Source organism: Diplotaxodon limnothrissa, linkage group LG5, assembly GCF_057381915.1.
Source record: "Diplotaxodon limnothrissa isolate DT_005_m linkage group LG5, D_limnothrissa_male_GT1.1, whole genome shotgun sequence".
Taxonomy (NCBI): Eukaryota; Metazoa; Chordata; class Actinopteri; order Cichliformes; family Cichlidae; genus Diplotaxodon; species Diplotaxodon limnothrissa.
In genome coordinates, this window is record NC_140600.1 from 8,322,663 (window position 1) to 8,343,835 (window position 21,173).

Consider the following 21,173-nt stretch of genomic DNA (forward strand, 5'->3'; position numbering starts at 1 on the left):
AGCATTTTCCCTTTGCAGTTCACAATCAATTCTACCCCCAGGTCAAAAACATATATAAGAAAATTGGCCTAATATAATATTATATATAAACATACCTGTCCAGCTGTCCAGTGATTAATTGCATTAGTACATGGAGGCAGGACCTCACAGCAGAAGCATACTCCATAATCTGTTGTACATTATTACATGTATATTATTTGTGTTTTTCAATTACTGTATTTACCGACATCAAGAAGTCACAAGTAAAGAAAGACCACACCGTGACACATGTTTAATCAAGGAAAGTTTATGTATCAAAATTGTTTATTAAACAAATAAACAACATTTTTTTCACCCCAAAAAATACATGTTCAAAGCAAGACAACGGTGGCCCAATATCAGACAGAAGTGTGAACTCTACGCTGTAGAGTGGGCAGTCATAATGAAGCAGTTCGTTTCATTTTGGAGCTTCAAGCTGCTCTTCATATTTTTGGCCACCAGATGTGACCAGAGAGGACTGTGTTGAAAAGCTTCGAGTAATGAACCCTTTTTCAATACAAGCTTCAATGCTTCAGAAAGCTTCATTTGGCCATCACTACATTTTCCCCCCAAGCAGTCCGGCTCCTGAACACCATGCTGCTCTCCTCCACACTGGACTCTCTTCTTGGACTACAAAACACTCCCTCTCACTCCCGATACTTGCACTATTCTGTATTGCACTGTTCGTATCTGTCTGTGTATTGTATTTATTTATTCTAATTCTCATTGTTTTCTATTCTTACTCTCTCTGTATTCAAGAACAATAGTGTTGTACTCACTCTTAGTTTATCTTATTAATGTATAGTTGTATGTATGTATATTTAAATTTTTTCATTTTATTTTTACACTGTGCACCTTTGATCCAGGAGGGTGATATTTCGTCCTACTGTATACTTGAGTGTATATTGTTATGTTGACAATAAAACGCTACTTGACTTGAATTAAACTTGTGCATGAATGAATGAATGAGAAAACGCTCGATAGCTCAATCGATTCATGTAAATAACAAAACAAGCAAGCAAATAAACAAACACAAATCATTAACTTTTTATTTCATTCGCCACACTAATCTCGATCTCAACTGAGTTTTGAACAATAACCTAACGACATAAATCCGTCTCTCACCATCAATAACCCGATTCTGTAAATGTTAAAGTTCCCTTCAAAGCTTTGTCGCACATACGGAACCATAGTTTAGAATAAGGAGTTTATGATGACGGACCGTGAAGATGGACGTACAGTGACATTTTTGTCTAACGGACATTACGGACTTCTCGAGGATTTTCAGTCTGACATTTAATTATCTTTTACGACACAGTAACATCTTATTAACACACCAGATAAGCACCTGAATTGACTTAAAAACAATTTTTTTTACCTCATTTCGAGCTTCCTCTATGTTTGAAACAAACTTACTAGTATGTAGCAACACTTCACAAGAGTGAAACGTTTTTCCGGGTTTCATTAGCGTCAGGTACTTGAAACAGGGAGTGACTCCTCTTGATACTAAGACATCTTTGGCTCCACATGATATCTGTACCTGAGTGACAATTCACTCGAGGTAGTTAGCACTCGTGCTTTATCTTACTGAGTAAAAAGGCACTTTTGACACTATGTTAGTTTTTAGGTTGCGGCAAAGGTAGCTAACTAAAATACATAGTCGCTCATTTCCAGATACACCCGATAGGGAATTACGAAGCCTTTGCTCTTGTGGTTAGCTAAGCATGGAGTACCTCAGGACTTTAAAACCCATATTTACAGTAACCCAACACTGGCCCCCTCTCAGCCGCATCCAGGCTAGATACTGTTCTAAACTGGCTAGCGCTGTTGACACTGTGAGAGAAAAGAAGAAGACTGTAGACAAGTTCAAGAGTCGGCTATCATCTGGTCCAAGTTTTCAGGATTTCGTTAAAGGGCTTCCAGCTAACAGGAGCCGTGCTGCAGATGAAGAACCCTCAGAAAAGCATGACTATCTCTCTGAAGGCTTGTTGATGGGAAACTCAAGGAAAGGTCGGTGAAAGCCATTTGTTTACTTAGCTTTGAATGTTTGTGGTGATGCTAAAGGGGTTCTTTGGCTTATTGTTGCAGTTTATTTTGAAACCTATGGATGTCAAATGAATGTGAATGACACAGAGATAGCCTGGTCCATACTGCAGAAGAAGGGCTATCAGCGCACAGCTCATCTAAGCGAGGTACAGCTGACTTCTGGTTTTATTTTATGAATCTAGCAGAAGTAACTTTAATGCAGTTTGTTTAAGATGTGCGTGTACTTGCAGGCAGATGTTGTTCTTCTGGTAACGTGCTCTGTAAGGTAGGAGCAAAGATCAAACATGAAAAGTTTTGAAATCTAGTGCTAGGTGATGGCAGCTTTGCAACCTAATCTCTTTTCTTAACAGAGAAAAGGCTGAGCAAACAATATGGAATAGACTGCAACAACTAACAGCTATGAAGAGGAAACGATTAAAGACCCACACACCAATGAAAATTGGAATTTTAGGTGAGTAAGCTCTCATGCACTCAGATGATGGAGGTCACATTAAGGGTACGTTCATGGGTGTGTTTGTCTCAGGCTGTATGGCGGAGAGGCTGAAGATGGAGCTTCTGGAGCGAGAGAAGCTCGTAGATGTCCTCGCCGGTCCAGATGCATACCGGGACCTTCCGCGTCTCTTGGCTGTATCTGATGGAGGTCAGCAGGCGTGCAATGTGCTGCTCTCTTTAGAGGAGACCTATGCTGACGTCATGCCCGTCCACCACGCGCCTCGGGGGCACAGTGCTTTTGTGTATGTTGTTTATCAAATGGTTATCCGCCTTTTCCTGTAACAACGCATCTTCATACTGAATCTGCTGATGGTTTTGTGTACCGGCAGGTCCATCATGCGAGGCTGTGACAACATGTGCAGTTACTGCATTGTTCCCTTCACTCGAGGGAGAGAGAGGAGTCGACCCGTCCGCTCTATCCTGGAGGAAGTTCGTATGCTCTCTGATCAGGTAAGCTGTAACTTCAACATTAAGGTTGGTTGGAAAAACTCCTGCATTTGTAACCACGCAACAACAGAATAGGAAAAAAACAAAAAAGAAAGTGACTTTGTGTTTGTGTTTTATGATAAATGCAAAATCTATACAACAATAATTTAACATGACTTATGAAACAAACTCAATTCAGTTTTACTTATATAGCACCAAATCACGAGAAGAGTTGCCTCCAAGCACTTTATGTGGTAAGCAAAAGCCCAGACAATAAAACAACACCCCATGAGCACGCACTTGGCAACAGTGGGAAGGAAAAACTCCCTTTTAAACAGGAAGAAACCTCCAGCAGAACCAGGAAGGGACAGCTATCTGCTGTAACTGGTTGGGGTCGAGGGGAGATAAGACTGAAAACATATGCCATGTTCCTTTCAATAAAGGTTGAAACTATTGATTAAGACCATAATCTCGTCATGAAAGTGTTTATTGAGGTCATGCAATAAGGAAGTCGACAAAATTCTGTAAAACCAGTCATTTTTTGATAATAACCCATAAATCATAGACTTCCTGCTATTATAAAAAAGTTTGTAGCTTCTAAGTCTGAAAAATGAAGTTTATGAAAAAGTACATGAAACCTTAAATCTTATTATGGCCAGCAGGGGGCAACAATGCCTCTTATCGTTAAAAAGATGTATGCATCTATAATCAGGGGTGCACATAAGTGGTCCGCAGGTACGTGTCTTTTATTTTGACAGCGCAAGCGCACCTGCGGACCACTTATGTGCACCCCTGATTATGAGTCAACTCACCTGATCTGTCACCTCAGCAATTGCGCTACTTGTCAGTTTGAGGTCTCAGTTGTTACAGTATGATGTTCATTCTGTAATTTAAACTGTCCAGTAAAGTTAAAAAAGGAGCTAAAGCAGGGTATGCTTTACCATCTCATTAACAAATCGTTGGGCTGTGAGCTTGGAGCATCCCTCTGTTTCTCAGTCAGATCCACCCCTAACTGGTCTGGTATGGATAAAAGAAGCTAATGTGATGACAGTGAAAACCCTAACATTACAGAGACATTATCCCTCTTTTCTACACAGTAAATGCAATCTCCCTCTTGCTCTGAACATAGACTGTTGTACTGAAGGAATCCAAAGCTTGAATATGATTGGTCAGAGAGCTTTCAGTGCCCAAATATCATCCACCTTGTTTATAGATTCTCCAAATTCATATGTAGATGTGTGTTTATACAGTTTGCACTCTATAGGCAGTAGGCGAGTGCTTTAATAATTATGTCTGGTTCTCTGGTGTTGATTTTGATCCTTTTCTTCTGAATTATTCATGTGTCTGACACTGCTGCAAATTTCTCGTCCTTTGAGTTCAGCTCTCTAAAATGAACACTTGAGTGTGCCTGACGAGTGTGTGCTGGGTGCTTCTGTCAGGGTGTGAAGGAGGTGACGCTGCTGGGTCAGAATGTGAACAGCTACAGGGACACGTCAGACGAGCAGGTCTGTGGTTCAGATGCAACCAAGCTCAGCCGTGGCTTTAAGACAGTCTACCAGACAAAGCGGGGGGGTCTGCGCTTCTCTGACCTGCTCGACCAAGTGTCACGTATCGATCCCAACGTGAGGATCAGATTCACATCACCTCACCCCAAGGATTTTCCTGATGAGGTATTTTCTTTAATATGCTTTTCTTCCTTTGGATATTCACTTGGTTCAGTGAGCCCTGCTCACCTGGTCTGTGTGTCGATCTTACAGGTTTTGCATCTGATTGCGGAGCGAGGGAACATTTGTAAGCAGATCCACCTCCCAGCCCAGAGTGGAAGCAGCCGGGTCCTTAAAGCAATGCGTCGCGGGTAAGAGATTAGTTCACTAGCATATGACTTTGTGAAATTAAACTTAAACACCACTAATTGTCCTCATAACATGTTGTTTTCCTCCTAATATGTACAGCTACACCAGAGAGGCCTACCTCGATCTTGTGAGGAACATAAAGCAGATCATCCCAGGTACTAAAATCAGGTTTCTCCTTCAATTTGTCACCTGTCTCTGGGTATGATTATTACATTTAAACATTCATTTTACTACCTGAGTATCTTTCACTTGTGTGTAGAACGAATGTAAAGAGATCTTGGTATTGTCCATTCATTTTTAACAAAACTTTCTCCTTTTTCCAGGAGAATCCTGAATCTATCTGTAAAATTATAAAATACACTAAGAAATAAGGAAAAGCACCTTCTGTCCTCTTTAACCGCAGTCTGTTTTACATAATTTCTGTTCGTGTGTCAGACGTGAGTCTCAGCAGTGACTTCATCTCAGGCTTCTGTGGTGAAACTGAGGACGACCACCAGCAGACTTTGTCTCTAATCAGAGAGGTGGGCTACAATGTGGGATTCCTTTTTGCTTACAGTATGAGAAAGGTGAGTTCTTCTTACTCTAGAACTCACTTACTTTCTTTTCACCCGTCCTTTAAATGATATGTGATGTAATTGTTTTTCCATGTCTGCCACACATTCAGAAGACGCATGCCTTCCACCGGCTCCAAGATGACGTCCCAGTGGAGGTGAAGCAGCGAAGGCTGGAGGAGTGCATCACCGTGTTCAGAGGAGAAGCTGAAAGGGTCAACGCTGCTCTCATTGGCAGTACACAGCTTGTCCTGGTGGAGGGAGTGAGTAATACACACAGAGTTTACCAGTGTGTTATCAAAATTGTTTTTAAATATATGTTGACCTTCAAATAGCATGATTGCAGGTGGTAGAGCAGTGAACAGTAACTACGTCAGCCACACCCTTGAACCACAGGCCATATGTAAAGGATGGTGTAGCTGTTGTGATGTCACCCATTGGTTTTGGACATTTTGAGCTATATGAGTAAAACACAAACACAAATGTGCACAATTACTGCACAAACTGAAGCACACTTTGTACCTGGTAACAGCCCCATTATATGGCTATTCCATTAAAGAGGCACCAACAGCACATCGTCGAGAGGTCCAGTTCATTGAGTTGTATTAGCCCCCCTAACTTCAAGCCTTGCCAGTGTCCAAATGTACGTCTGTAAACGATGCATGAAAGACCCGACCACATATTTGCACTTGTCGCTACACCTCTTTATTGCGGCTGTCGATTTACATACTCGGCTGCAGCTTTTCAGCTACAGCCTACACACAACAACAACAGGACATAGTTAATGTTTTAAGCCGGCGAGACCACGTCCCACCACAATGACATAGTAAAACAAAGTAATAGACTGTACTCATGCTTTTCAGTGCTGTTTAGTTAGATATTTTGACATTTGTTAAGGTTTGTGGTGGTTTACTTGCTGAGGAACTAAGTTTTTTGGCACTTCATTGTGGGCTTAAGGCCTGGATGTTGCTACTTGACTGGAACTTAAATTGCTTTGAGTCGAAAGAAACTGAATTGGCTGCTTTTGATTTTTATTCAGGAAAGTAAAAGATCTGCTGAGGACCTGTGTGGAAGAACTGATGGCAATATGAAAGTGATTTTCCCCAAAGAGGACGTTCATGTTCAGCCTACAGCATTCAGCACTGTACCCATCAGTGTTGGAGACTATGTGCTGGTGAAGGTAGGATATAATTGATATAGACGGATGCAACTTTAAAGAATATCTGTTGTCTTCTAAAAAAACACAATTTATATGAGCAAGATGTTTGGCAGATTGAATGAGTGTTAGGCCACTACCTGAAATAGTCAAAGCCAAGTTTTAAGGGATCCTTTAGTGAATATATCATGTGTTTATGATGTATCATCATGTCAGCAGTTTAATGTTTCGGCTGTAAGCATTGGTTGATCCAACTTTAAATGCTGGGTACACTGTCACCAGTCAGGAAAGTGACTGGAAAAGTGTTTCAGGAATATTGATTATCTTGAATGTATAAATAAGGTTCTTGTATTCAGTCTTTTATTCTCTGGCGTCTTCTTTTGTCTTGTTTTAGATCTTGTCTGCCAACTCCCAGAGCCTGAGAGGTCGAGCTCTCAGTCTCAGCTCCCTGAGAGCCAGAGAAGTGCACTGTAGGACTCCACCTGAGGACCAGCGTGATGAACATGTAGCTCACACTCAACCGTGACTTAAACATGTCACTGATTGATGGACTCGGATGATACCACATCGAACAGACTGCTACATTTCCTTCATCACTTGTTTGACGTTTTTGACAAATGGAGGATGCTTTCAGGTGGACTGTTGCAACAAGCTGTGAAAGTTTCACTTGTAAACAAACTATGGAAGTTTATTAAAAGCTGTTTGAACGATGCCTGACGGTGTTCTGTGTGATACATAAAGTGGCATTTTTTTAAGATCATTGAATCATAAGGAGACACATTGTCTTTTATGTGACTTTGTCATTTATTAAGCACTCTAAATTGCCAATGTCTGAACATGCTGTAAGGTAACTTACAAAAAGCAAACAGGGAAGCAAGCGTTAGCTAATATTAGCCGGACGACACCCTAAGGTAAATTCTACAGTCCAATTCTAATCCCAACTAAGGTAAATTCCAACCTGACTTATATGTCAAAATGTAGTCTTGAGAGAAAAAGGTTAATTGCAGGGCTGAAGTAGTAGCTTAGCTTTCTTTTGCCAAAATACTTATTGTTACAAATGAATCATGTCATATTTGTGCAGCTAGCTTGGTTACAGCTAGCCTGGTTACAGCTAGCCTGGCAACTGTATGCTGCTTGCTAAGATTAATGTCATGTAGCTTCACCCATAAAACCATGTGGAAGTAGCTTATATTTATATTCTTTTAATCTCTACCCACCACAGAGGGATGCATGCAGTTGCAAAAAGACTAGCAGTCCTAAAGTGGTCAATCCGGTTGTTCAGTCTGACGTCACTAGCCGTGTCTGGGTCTAAACTCCGCTGCAGGTCCATATATCAAACGATCACTATGGCATTACTGAGAGTTGAAAAACTGTCTAAAGTCTTTCATCTTTAATAAAATGATCAGCGTTCTGCTCTACCAGGTGTAACAATTGAGTTTAACATCCAGGCATCCATGAAAACAGAATTTATGACATTTAACAGAATTAGAAGTTAGCAGGGAGTTAGCTCGCTAGCTTCTATCTAAATACAATATAGCATGTCCTGACTGCGGGGTTTTGGAAACAAATTAAAACGTACAACTCTTATCACTTCCAGCATAAATGAAGACAGAAAACTAAACAGCAGTGACGTTTGTAGGGTTACTGAAGTTGGGCTAGCTGGTATATAATGATGTGCTACGTGATCGCTAGCGACACAGCTATGTTAGCATAATATAAACAAGCTAACTTTTTTCCCACTCGATAAAAGTTACCGTGAGTGTTCTCGGTGGTCAGGAACAAATGTAATCGCACGGCAGGATGCTGTAAAAGGACCAAACTTCAGCCAGGAGAACAACTGAGATAATCCATCCACAATACGAGGTTAGTCATTCATATACTGCTGTATGGGCTGGGCTGTAGTTACAGCCTAAGGTAAAAACTGAGCTTAAATAAATGATTAGCGGTAATAAAAGCCGAGGGAGGTCAACAGTGATCACTGACTGTTTTAGGAGCTTTTTGAGATCAAATATAAGAAAATACATAACATTAAACATGTTAACAACACAAAAGCCATATTAAACGCAGACTACTTTAGACCCAAAAGTACGATTCGTCGCGTCATCACTGAACAACCGGATAGACTGGAGCTCAGAAGACATTTTGCTGATGAGTGTGCTGATGATGTCCTTGGCAACTCATTTCACTCATATTAAAAAAGTTCATACGCACTAAATATAGAAATGGTTAACTTCAGAGGAGAACCAATACATAGAAAACACAATATTCTGACTGCTGTCAGAAGTAATACTTATTTAGCTTTTTCTTGGGAATTTCTGCCAGATTATCGTACTCTGACTGTAATTGTGTCTTCATGGAAGGACGCTAGAATGCAGAAAAGAATCCTGGGAGTTTTCAGGAGTGCAGTTCAGCTGAACTGAACATCTGTCCCAATCAGGATGTAGTCCTAGAAGGAACAGTTCACAGCTTTGAGTTAGAAAATCTGCTCATTCCTTAGAAATGTCAAGATTTCTTAATTAGATCTCATGTCATATACAAGAAGCAATACGCTCACATGCATGAAATCGATTAAAAAAACAACAACAACATATTATCAGTATCTCTGACCTTCAGCACATCAAGCTGGGTGTTCATAAGCTTCATCTTTCCAATTGTGGGCAGTGGGTATCCCTTAGCAAGTTGGACTGCAAAATGAAATTCATAATTTTAGACCACAATTTCACAAATGTGGCAGAATGTCATAATGATATTATAGATGTATTACATAGCATGCACTGGAATCATTCCACCTAATGTAACTTCATACACAAATTCAATTAAGGAAAATACTGACATCAATAAAATTATTGATGAAAACAGTGGAATGTGTTAAAGTAAGGTCTCTGATGAACGTCATTCATTTAAACTGTTAGAAAATAGACTCCCACAGTGCAAATTAAAAACAGCAGACTCATTAGAAGTGGTAAAGAGATGCACAAGGAGATGACCCTGAAGGTGATTCAAAGGTATATATTTTTGGAACATTTTATGATTTCCCCAATAAGAAAATGGGGTAGAATCTTAAAATAAATGGTAAAATATTCAGAAGACCAGTACAAGCTCTATCCCCATGCACTAAACAGAAGTGAAGAAGTTAAAGAATTGAAAAGTGGAGGGAGGGTGGGACACGTCAATGAGAACGAACAGCTGTTAGAACTGGGGGAACGTATATAGATGAGAACCAGGAGGAGCATATTTGGAGGCGTGGTCCCACTCCTGAAATTCCCGATATTTTATCTCCAATAAAAGCAGGAGTGAAGGTAGGTGAGTACAGTTCCTGTACTGTGGTGGAAGTATTCTGGATTCTTGTAAATTACTTGAATAACTTTATCTTTTATGTTTTAAATTCTTAACAACACCTGAGAGGTAAATAATGAACTTCTTCCGATTTCATAAACTTATTGACTTTATAAAATATGAGCTGATAGCCTAAATAAAATCAACAGAAAGAAAGAAAAGGAATGAGAATAGTCTCCATATAAGTAAGAGCTGGGGGTCTGTTTTACACAATACAATATTAATAATTATCCAGACATATGTAGCTAAAAATGATAATCCTGCTGGTCCCTCGTGTTGTTTGTCTAATATTCCCTGGAACTTTGGAGCTGCTGTGAAAATGCAAATGGAAATCCTCTTTGGAGATTTTGGTGAAAAAAAAAACACTCTTTAAATTTCAAAGTGAGGATGAACTCACCATTAACTGTGGGTATCACCACCAATTTGAAGACCCCTTGTAAGATGCTATTGAGGGCGCTGACCTGTAGGTTAGATGTAGGGTTAGTTTGAGTTGCTGATGATTCAGACTGTTATTGTATAGAAATGCACTTCTTACCTGAAAGTCTCCCACATTACTTTTGTCCAGGGTCAGATCCATTCTGTGCAAATTAGACTAAATTAGAACGTGATGTTCATCTTAACAAAGACCTCTCGGCCCTATTTTTCTTTGCCAGTTAACTCACTTGTTGAGGGTGACAGCTGCAGCCAATTTCATTTCACTGACAAACATACGGGCACTCACGCTGGCCTCCTGTCAATGGTGGTTCATTTCAGATGGTTTTCTAAAACCACAAAGACAATTTAAAATCATATCAGCTGGGTAACTTACCAAGTTCAGGACAAAAAGAGGCGACAGAGTAGAGTTGGGCTGGATGGCAAAGGCCGTCACTGTGGTGGTGGCCTGGACTGTTGCGTTGTTGGGCTCAAAGGTCAGTGTGGGGGTTTTCTCCATCTTCACCAGCAGCTTCATCATCAGACCTGGGAACTGCTTAGCAATCTAGAAAAAAAGAATTTCATGTGAAAAACTGCCAAGAATGCGTCACATAAAATGACTGGGATGTGTTGTCACCTCTGGGATAATGACTCCAAACGTTATGGTGTTGAGTCGGATTGGAGAGCTTTTTGGTATCTGGCACGACAAAGTGAGAAAAGTTAGAGATCAGTTTGATGTCCTGAAAAGAAGGTATGAGACTCAGGAGGCAGCAGTTTACCATGTCGTCAGTGATGGACAGGCTGAGGACTCCAGCATTGTTGTAGACGAAGGCTGCAGAGTTGACAGTAAAGGCAGACATGCCGATGTACAACATGTTGTTGTTCTGGGGTGGCAGGTTAAAGGCCGCTGGTGAGAACGGAGGCTCCTGATGCTTCCCGATGTTGTAAAATTCCCCCTGAGAAAGAAGACCCAGAAAACAATGCTCCAGATTTTTTAAAACTAATAAAAATGTTATCTTTAGATTCCTGTAAAAATGTAGTGTTGCATAATTCTTTACCTTCAAGCTCAGATCTATCGAGGACTTTAAAACAGTCGGGGACGATACCATGGAATATTCAATCTCTGCATACTTGTCCACCTTGGCTAAGACTGCATAGAGACAGAAGCTCACTCATGTGTTCATCACCAGTGAAACAGCTGATTGAGTAACTAAACAGGATACTTTACCATTGAGAGTTTTCAGCTGAGGGTTTAAATCAGATACTACAGTGGTGGCCCGAGGGCAGATCTGCAAAGCGGAAGGAAGAAATCTGGTGTTAGACTTTGATTTGTATTGGAGAAAGTCATCATTAAAGGCTCACAAAGACATTTCAAAATTAAACATTGGTGAACAAAAGAGCAGATGTTAAATAATCACTTAATCGCTTCTCTTAATGGATATCCATGAGCAACATGGATATCCATTAAGAGAAGCTCACAGTTCTCCATGTAGCAGCTTAAAATAACCTAATGAAAAAACATACACAAGTTTTTCTGAGAACAAACAAAATCCTTCTAACTGGGAAAGCAAAGAGATGATGATGTGTTTGTTTAATGATAAACTTAATGCTGCTGCAGTTGAACGTTTCATTCCACATACAGCTTGTTTCATGATTTCAATTAGGCTACATTGTTAGTGTAGTTTGGTTTGTGTTTGTTGCCTCCCTTCCTCCCTGCTTCTGGCTTTCAGTGCATATCTAAGGCTCCTAAGGTTTCCATATTTTGGAGGTAAATCAAAGTATCTTGAAACACTGCGGGCTAAGCCCGAACCAATAAATCTTTACTTCTTTATTTTCATCATTATCCGGTTACTTCAGAGTAACAAATGAAGGAAGATAATGTGAGACACTGTGAACTAGCAGACACCTTACCTAGCAGGTAAAGTGTGTAAGCTGGATTTCTGCTGCATGTAGCAGATTTGCCCTCACCTGTTTCTGAATTGCATTGCGCAGAGCCTTATCAATAAACCTTGTGAAGAGATTGTACAGCCAGCTATCAAAAAACAAAACCAGCAGGAATTAGAAGAATTCTGCAGATGAAGTAAAATAGTAAAACCCTTCTCCCTCACAGCTGGGTTTCTCACCTCGCTCCACCATGAAACTTGACCTTTGCACTTCCAACAGCAGCTGAGCAGCTGTCACTGCTGACCGCTGGTCGGCCTGTCTCATCAGTCTTGATGGAGATGGTTGTAGCGATACTGAGACCATTCACATTCAATTCAAAAGACCCGCTGTGCTTTCTGGTAAAAGAGAAAAAATATCTTTTTAAGCAGATAAATTACTTCTCTAAAGAAGAGATGTTACCTCACTCACATTATTCGCAGGTACTTGACCCTCCAGTTTCCATTCAGACTGATGAAGGCATCACCTATAGACATTCTGACTCCAGTCCCTGGCACCAGGTCCACTGAAGACTTTGGTATTCCCACCTTCAATACACGTATACTGGAAGAATTCGTGTTTTGTTTGTTTAAGCGGAAACAGGACAAAATACTTTGTAACAGAATTTAGAGACATGTTGAACAAACTGGAGCCTTACTTTGACAAATTGTACTGGACTTTTCCAATCGGAGACACCCTCTGTTTCCCTGAAAAGTCTGGAACTTGGATAGAATTGAGTTTCTGCTGCATGTCAGCCATGCCCAGTTGCCTGCCTAACAAAATGTAAAGAAAAATAATTTACTGAGCAAACACTGGAGAAATCAGTCCTTTTTGAGCAAGAGGACAGCTTTTACACAAACCTTACCATATTCAATGCCTTTTTCTGTCAACCTGACCTTTACTCCAGGATTGATGCTTAAGGTTGTGGGGATGAGAGCCCCCAGAACCAGCCAACAGCACAGGAACATCTTCAGAGCTGAGCCATGAAGAATAAGAAGACCAAGGAATATTTATACAAGCACAAAAGCAGAAGAAGCTAAGCTTCTGCTTACGAAATCTATGGGGAAAAATCGGAGAGCAATAAAATCCAGCTTCTTCTTTTAGTGACAGTTTACAAGAACATGTACCAATTCAACAGTACTGACATACAGAGCTTAGTGGAGCAGCAATGCAAAGCAGTTTATTTCCCCACTTCCTCGGGTTGCTTAGAGTGAAAGCCTATGAAAGAGCTAACGGCCATTGCTCCACATGAGACTGCATAAGATTGAATGACAAATTACATAATGATGAAGTTTAGTTATACAATGACAACACAGTTATCACACACTTAGTTCATGTGTCTCAACATTTAATTTTGTTAACAAATAAACCACAACAGAAAACTACTAACGATTTGTAATCAGAGCTATACAAAAAACCTCTAACATTAAGTCTTAGAAAAAGTTAAAGACATCTAGCTATGAAATCGAGAGCACCCTAAATTTAGAGTCACACTGAACATCAAAAGTTATCCTGGTGCTATAGACACCTGAAGATGTTTTAGGTGTATTTGGCAGCAGGTACAGGTGTGACTGTGAACCTGAATGAAACGGTTGCCCATCTTCTAGGAAAGGTGCCCAAACACCATTGCTCTCTCCTAATCCATCCTATTTTTTTCTACTTTTGCTTTTTGGTAGTGTCATTGTTACTGCAAGACACAGTGCAAGAGTGTGACAGAGATACCAGGAGATATGCTGTTAAACAAGGAGAGCAGGACTAGTGATGGCTGCTTTGTGCAATGAGGAACAGAACAAACGCTGTCAGTCGTGCAGTGGGACTTGTGCTTGCAGCCCAGCACCATGTATCCATTGGAATTCCCCAGAGAATACCAGAACTGGCTGCTTTGCTCTGACATCCTGTTTTCATCACACATCGGAGGCTCACACAATTTCTGTTAACAGGGAAAGACTTTCTGGCAAAATAGTGACGAGAAATTTGCAAAGAGCGTGTCAGTGGTGGGAGCCATTACTCCTGTACTAGCCCCCCTTGTGTTGTGTTGTGGTCAAATTTGACCAATTTAATAGTTTTATGTCTGAAAAGTGTTGTTAATTTGATCACACAGACTTAAGATTCTGTGATTTTCTCCACAAAGAGGATGTCAACCCACAACCTAAATTTGATTAATTTGCATAACATTTTGTGTATTTTATTGAGCATTTTTACACTCTTGGTGTTCCTGGTCAAACGTAATCCCATTAATAGAAATGATTCGTTGTTTTCTAAGCCTTGCTCACAGAGCACTGTCTGGCAGCACCGTGGCAGGTCGATATAGAGTGAGGCTCGTGATTACACATTTGATCACCACACTGGTGAGGAGAAAGAGAAGCCAGGAAACTGACGCTGAAGATGGATTAGAGGGGGAAGTGTCAGAAGTTGAATATAATCCAGACCAAGAAATGACTAATGAGGGCGAATCCACTGATGTAGATAATGGCTATGCTGATGCTGATGTCACATTCAAGTCAAAGACTTGGACTTAATCCCCACCTGAGAATCAAGGTGGGCTTTTAGCTGAAAATGTCACAAGTAAGCAGCCTAATGGTACAGTCTGGTTTACTTTTCTTACAGATTCATGATGGAACTTTAGTCCTCCTTTGAAATGAGTTATAGTTGGTTTCACAACAACAATTTCAGAATGCTGCCTCATCCACAGTGCTTAGCTGATTGATCTTGTAGGGTTCATTTTTGTTCCTTCACCTGATTCAAATTGTGAATACTTAGCTTCCCTGAATTTTTCCATGGTTGTTTGTTATTTGAAAAAAGATAAAAATGTTGAATAAGTTGAAATGTTCCACACTGTGCCTCTGTGAGTGTTCCAGAATCCAGAATGACCTCTCCATGTAAAGACCATTTCCCCCCTGCATCTTTGCGGATTTGAAAGTTAACTGGTCTTCACGTTGCAGTGCAGAGTGATTGCCCTACACTCTTTGATCCTGTTCAAAAGCAGAATCCAAAAGCGGATTGTTTGCAGAATGGTTCCTGACTTCAACCTTTACTTCTTTCTGATATTTTTATATTTGAAAAAACTCAAATATATTTTGATATTTTTAGTGTCAGAAAATTTATTTGAATTTTTGTTATATTTAAACCTGTCATGCATGAATTATGACAACCTCAATCAAGATTTTTTTCTTAAGTATTTTTATTCATCTTTAGGCATGAAAAAAAGACAAAAATTTTTAAAACGTACTTTTCAAAGAGTTTTTTACATGTCCACTTAGGTGGACAACATGTGTTTTAATTTATGAAATTGACAAACGAGTGCACATCAGTGTCTTATGTAGTGGTTTATGTGCAAGTATACCATCAACACTGATACAAATACAAAAAAACAGCCTTTGAATAGCTGTCCACTGTAGTGACCACAATGAGTGAAAGGGTTAAAATGCTATTGATTGTATTTGTCTCACTTCACTTTATTTTGTGACTATTTTAAGAATAATATAAAATATGTATTTCTGTTATTATTACTTTTCTATAATTTTACCAATTTAGGGGAAATAATGACAAAAGATACATGACTATTATAAAACAGACTGTGAAATTACTGCAAATTACTGTAAATATACCTACCAACTGACAGTCTATTAATACTTTCTGATGTTACATAGCCATAACAACACAAAATTACATAACATAGAAGTTGATTAACAAGCAAATCTATGTAAAATTACAAAAACATCTGCAAATAAATCATCTTTATTTACAGGTGCAATTTTTCACGTTATTGTACATTCGACATGTTAATTCACGTCTTTTTTGTAATTCAATGATATTTCATGTATTTAAAAATAACAGGAAATTTCTGAAAAAAATATATATAACAAAGTTCTGGTAAATTACAGATTTTGTTTACAGTATAGAAAGCCTGTTAAAACATGTCTGGTAAAACACTATGCACAGTAATATGTGTGTTAATGCAGTTTGAAACCTGCTAATGCGCTCTAGTGTAATAGCAAATTTCTTCAAGAGAAGGACAGAAAGCTTCCTGCCTCTGTGAACTACATAATAAACATTTTTATATTTTTAAATATAATTATTACAATTATTATAAACTGTTTGGTGCTGAATATGTAAATATATTTGATTCATTATGTGACTCTGACTCATTATCGATTACTTAGATTAAATATGTCAGAAAGGGAGGTAAGGCTTGCTAACACAGTGGTATAAAAACTATTGTAGATCAGTGAATTTATTAACTGCTAATTAGTGAAAAACTGAGGTTTGTCTCTGTCTTTCTGTCCATGTTCACACATCTGAGTTTCCCATTGTGACAGTTTTTAAAGTTGTGGATAGAAGTGGGGGGCTGGCCTTATGCCATGTGTATTGTGGCTGTGAAAGTTATTCCTATGAGTTGATTTATTTGGCGTGAGAGGTGGAGATGTTATTAGAATGGATGTGTGCTTTAGCTCAAACCTAAACCCCCCAAACTTGACTCTTTTTTTTTTTTTAAACACTAACTTTCTATGATCAGTATTTAGAGATGAACCACACACACCTCAATAACACTCTTATTTTAATGAAACAGAGCAGAAATAAAGTGATCTCAGTAATCTGCATACAGGAAGTTAATTTTTTATCACAGATTTTATTGAATCTGTAACAATAAAAGTGAAATGCCTGTCCAAATGTTGCTATTAACAGGACTGTGTTAGTGTGTTCGATTATTTTGTAACTGTTACAATGTTCTGAACCCTTCTGAAGCTATGGCCATCATGTAGAGACTTCCAGGTTGCTTCACTCACTCAGGATCTTCCTAAACAAAATGGACCACTGAATCATACCCTTGACATCAGTACAAACCTTCCTGATGAGTTTATGGGCTGAGCCACTGGTTTCAGGTCATAATGAAGAAAAGATTAGGTCGGCATCAACTGTTTATATACCTATCACAAAAGTTCACAAAATCAATACATAGAAAATATATAATATATATTTTAAAAATCAAATGATGTCCAAACAGTCATCAGACAGAAGTAAAACTCATTCTCATTCTTTTTGTTTGGTTTTTTTTGTCAAATATCTGTTAGATTATCGTACTCTGACTGTAATTGTGTCTTCATGGAAGGACGCCAGAATGCAGAAAAGAATCCTGGGATATTATTTGATTATTTTGTTTCTGTTGAGGTAGATACCTTACCATTGTTTAACAAACTTTATTGATTTTACTTATTTTCTTTTGTGTTGTTAATTAAGCATTCACTAAAGTGGAGTTAACTTTATAATTAACCTGCTTGTGTGTGATTTATTTCCATATAGTGTAGATTTATTGCATATTTAATACCATAAGCATTAAAAAGGGAGTATCAATAGGAAAGTAACAACAGGAACCCAGGGCCCCTCTCAATAGAACGTGGGACGGGTGTTACACAATTATGGAGGCACCGCTGGGATACTCCCGTGCTTAACTTTTCTAGTTTGTTCTTCAAAGGAGTATTTTGTTTACAGATTTGCACAGCTTAGCACACCAGCATTAGGGTTTGTATGATGACTACTCGAAAAGAGTCTCAAATTGCACCTGAGCTTAGTAGCTGGTGCAGTAAAGCAGGTATAGACCCAAACCGGGCTTTTGTACTGCATGATGTTCCTTCTGATTTTGACTTATCAGACATTGAAGAGACAGCTCAGTCAGTGAAAGCTTTTGGAAGAGTAAAAGTGAGAGATAGACTAAGAGACGCCCAGACAGGCAATAACCTTGTGCTGTGTGAATGCCGTCAAGATATTCAGCCAGACCGCATACCACCACATGTACAGCCATTGAACGGAGGGCCTGTCTGGAAGATTTCCCTCCTCACTGAATCTGTGAGGTCAGCTGATGACTTCTCAGCCAAGCTTAAGAAACTAATGGTAGAAGAAGGCAAAACAATTTATGATGTTAGTGCCTTGCTGTCTACTGAAACCCCGCAGGAAAACTCCCCTGAATCCATCCTTCGGGCAGTCGGAGACCTGTTAGCAAAAACTATGCGACCTACCAGTGAGAATACTGCATCTCGACGTCTGCGGATATTCTCTGGCCACTCTCCCACTCCAGCAGGTGAAGAGAGCCTTGATAGCTGGGTTGAGCAGGCTCGCCTGATGATTGAAGAGTGTGACTGCTCTGAGAGAGAGAAGCGAAGGAGAGTAGTTGAGAGCCTAAGGGGACCGGCGTTGGAGATCATCCAAGCTGTATGGCGAGATAACCCTAATGCTAGCCCGGAGAGCTATGTAGAGGCTCTAGAAAGTGCATTTGGATCCCTGGAGTCAGGTGAAGACTTGTACCTCGCCTTCAGGAGCCTGGGTCAACAGTGAGGAGAAAAGCTGTCAGACTTCCTGAGAAGATTGGAACGCTCTCTGACCAAAGTAGTGCAGAGAGGGGGTCTCCCTAGCCATCGAGTCGACCGTGCACGTATTGACCAGCTTATACGGGGTGCAACTCAGTCAGAGATAATGTTACTGCAGCTAAGACTCAGAGAAAGAAAGGAAGAGCCACCCGCTTTCCTGAAGCTGCTCAGTGAGATTCGAGAAGAAGAAGACCATGCAAGAGTGAGGCATGAGTCAAACACCACAGTTAGACAAGTGAAAGTTGGCGAAGAAACAAAAGCCAAATCGACAGAGGTTCAAGAGCTCAAAGCCGAGATCAAAGAGTTACGCTCTGAGCTTAAAGAGTTAACAAGCAAGCGCTCAGATGCTGAGCTAATGTTGAAACAAACCAAGAAAGTTGCTGAGGCTGGGGCGGAGAATGAAGTCCAACAGTTAAAGCAGCAAGTTCAACAGTTACAACACCAGCTGACTGTTATGGCAGTGTCACAGGGTTCAACCCAAACTGACTCAACAAAGAGAGATGGGAGAGCCAGACGAAGCAAGGTAAACAGACCATATGCTGCAAAAGATTCAGAAAGTTACTTCTGTTACCGGTGTGGGGAGAATGGCCATATTGCCACCCGCTGCATGGCTCCTGAAAACACTGCCAAAGTAATCCAGAGGCTACTCGGAGCCCTTCGTAGGAGCAAAGAGGGAAAAGGAGCTACAGGTGGCGCTTCTGAGCCCACACAGGTCGGTTCCATTAGGAAAAGTTCCGTGCACACATCCTCACAGTGTGGACTCCCAGAAGGATTGGTTGGCCCATCCATGATGACCGATGTGACCATAGAAGGACAACCATGTAGAGCTCTCCTTGACAGCGGCTCTCGAGTCACCATTATATTCGAGAGCTGGTATTCCCGTTTCATCCCCAATGTGCCCATTCTTCCTTTAAAAGATCTCGCCATATGGGGACTGAGTGATTCCAACTACTCATACAAGGGGTATGTGGCAGTTGAGGTGGGTTTTCCCCCCCAACTCGAAGGAAGCTGTAGAGACAGTCACTGTCTTGGCCTTGGTGTGTCCAGATCCAAAGAGCCCAGACCCGGTTCCTGTCATCATTGGCACTAACTCCCAGAAACTGCATTCTCTGCTGAGAGATTGTGAAGAGGTAGGAGGGAAAGATGAGGTTCACTCACTGAGGATAAATAAATACCCTCTCCTCAGAACAACCCTCATCACATATTACCCAACAAACAGGCGTGGTGGGTCATGTGAAGTGGCAAGGCCCCGGGCCAATCACTATCCCTCTTTGTGCAGTACAGTATGCAGTTTGCAAGGTGGAACAACAGCAGCCATTAGACAAAAGTATTCTAATGGTGGAGGTGGGCGAATCTACAAACCTCCCAGCTGGAGTGTTGGTTCCACCTGTGGTACTACCATCTTCTGAGATGGACACTAACAGTTTCACACTTCTGCTAAGAAATGAGTCCCAAAGAGAGACTATTGTCCCCACCGGTACAGTGCTAGCTCAGGTGTACTTGGTGGACACTGTCACTGAGTTAACAAAGACCTCCGCCCAAGAAAGGTCTATTGACCCTGAACTGTTTGACTTTGGAGATTCTCCTATCCCTGAAGAGTGGAAAGCCAGGTTAGCAGCAAAGTTATCAAAAAGAGCAGATGTTTTTTCCCTGGAGGAGTGGGACGTTGGCTTAGCCAAAGGTGTCACTCACCACATAAGGCTGAGAGACCCTCGACCATTCAGGGAGAGATCCCGCAGAATCGCACCCGCTGATATTGAAGATGTCCGACGCCATCTACAAGAACTGCTGGCAGCCGGCATAATCAAAGAGTCACGCAGTCCGTATGCTTCCCCAATTGTCATAGTCAGGAAGAAGAATGGCAAGGTGCGGATGTGTATTGATTACCGTCAAAGGAGCTTGCAAAGAAAAGCGTCTGGACTTAAGCAACTTAAAGAAGTCCAGACGCTTTTCTTTGCAAGCTCCTTTGACTACGATGACCTGGATGACTAAGAACCTTCACAGATGTATTGATTACCGTCTACTGAACTCCAGAACCATCCCAGACCAGTACACTATGCCACGCATAGATGATGCACTGGATTGTCTGACAGGAAGCAAGTGGTTTTCTGTACTGGACCTGAGAAGTGGATATTACCAAGTGGAGATGTCTGAGGCTGATAAAGAGAAAACAGCTTTTATCTGTCCTCTTGGGTTTTTCCAGTTTGAGAGGATGCCTCAAGGCATCACTGGCGCACCCGCAACCTTTCAAAGGTTAATGGAGAGAGCTGTTGGAGACATGAACCTGATTCAAGTCCTTGTGTATCTGGATGACCTTATTGTGTTTGGCAGGACACTGGAGGAGCACGAGGAACGGTTACTTAAAGTCCTGGACCGGCTGGAGGAATGTGGTCTCAAAGTCTCCATTGACAAGTGCCAATTTTGCCAACCCCAGGTGAAGTTCTTGGGACACATTGTCTCTGCCTCTGGAGTTGCCACTGATCCTGAGAAAGTGAGTGCGGTGACCCACTGGAAGAAGCCCACTGATCTGAAATCCCTAAGATCTTTTCTCGGATTTTGTGGATACTACCGGCGGTTCATCAAGAACTACTCCGCCATAGTC

General features: G+C 40.7%; 3 protein-coding genes across 3 annotated transcripts; 2 read left to right on the top strand and 1 right to left on the bottom strand.

Annotated features, from left to right (window-relative positions):
- The first annotated feature begins 1,602 nt into the window (after window positions 1–1,602).
- cdk5rap1 (CDK5 regulatory subunit associated protein 1) lies at window positions 1,603–7,244 on the top strand. The gene is made up of 13 exons (XM_085353762.1): window positions 1,603–2,028; window positions 2,107–2,210; window positions 2,295–2,329; window positions 2,415–2,515; window positions 2,588–2,798; window positions 2,886–3,006; window positions 4,422–4,652; window positions 4,740–4,837; window positions 4,935–4,990; window positions 5,271–5,401; window positions 5,500–5,649; window positions 6,426–6,566; window positions 6,937–7,244. The coding sequence occupies exons 1-13, from the start codon at window positions 1,743–1,745 to the stop codon at window positions 7,066–7,068; spliced, it is 1,797 nt and encodes a 598-aa protein (XP_085209888.1). The 5' UTR covers window positions 1,603–1,742; the 3' UTR covers window positions 7,069–7,244.
- A 1,705-nt stretch (window positions 7,245–8,949) lies between these two features.
- On the bottom strand, window positions 8,950–13,177 carry LOC146631556 (bactericidal permeability-increasing protein-like). The gene is made up of 15 exons (XM_085353763.1): window positions 13,075–13,177; window positions 12,868–12,982; window positions 12,642–12,773; window positions 12,413–12,568; window positions 12,258–12,321; window positions 11,518–11,578; window positions 11,348–11,439; window positions 11,069–11,245; window positions 10,927–10,986; window positions 10,687–10,854; window positions 10,541–10,608; window positions 10,414–10,456; window positions 10,276–10,339; window positions 9,150–9,226; window positions 8,950–8,988 (listed from the first exon to the last, which is right to left on the bottom strand). The coding sequence occupies exons 1-15, from the start codon at window positions 13,175–13,177 to the stop codon at window positions 8,950–8,952; spliced, it is 1,419 nt and encodes a 472-aa protein (XP_085209889.1).
- Window positions 13,178–18,095: 4,918 nt separating this feature from the next.
- LOC146631557 (paraneoplastic antigen Ma1 homolog) lies at window positions 18,096–18,539 on the top strand. Its single transcript, XM_085354822.1, has one exon. It carries the CDS (start codon window positions 18,096–18,098, stop codon window positions 18,537–18,539), a length of 444 nt encoding a protein of 147 aa, XP_085210948.1.
- The last annotated feature ends 2,634 nt before the right edge of the window (window positions 18,540–21,173 follow it).

Excerpts from the sequence above, each read along its gene's own strand:
- cdk5rap1 (XM_085353762.1), top strand. The coding sequence starts at position 1,743 with ATGGAGTACCTCAGGACTTTAAAACCCATATTTACAGTAACCCAACAC. Across the intron at positions 2,029-2,106 it reads GATGGGAAACTCAAGGAAAG|TTTATTTTGAAACCTATGGA; the intron begins GTCGGTGAAAGC and ends TTATTGTTGCAG. Across the intron at positions 4,991-5,270 it reads CATAAAGCAGATCATCCCAG|ACGTGAGTCTCAGCAGTGAC; the intron begins GTACTAAAATCA and ends TTCGTGTGTCAG.
- LOC146631556 (XM_085353763.1), bottom strand. The coding sequence starts at position 13,177 with ATGTTCCTGTGCTGTTGGCTGGTTCTGGGGGCTCTCATCCCCACAACC. Across the intron at positions 10,609-10,686 it reads CTCTTTTTGTCCTGAACTTG|GAGGCCAGCGTGAGTGCCCG; the intron begins GTAAGTTACCCA and ends CACCATTGACAG. Across the intron at positions 10,340-10,413 it reads GTAATGTGGGAGACTTTCAG|GTCAGCGCCCTCAATAGCAT; the intron begins GTAAGAAGTGCA and ends TCTAACCTACAG.
- LOC146631557 (XM_085354822.1), top strand. The coding sequence starts at position 18,096 with ATGGTAGAAGAAGGCAAAACAATTTATGATGTTAGTGCCTTGCTGTCT.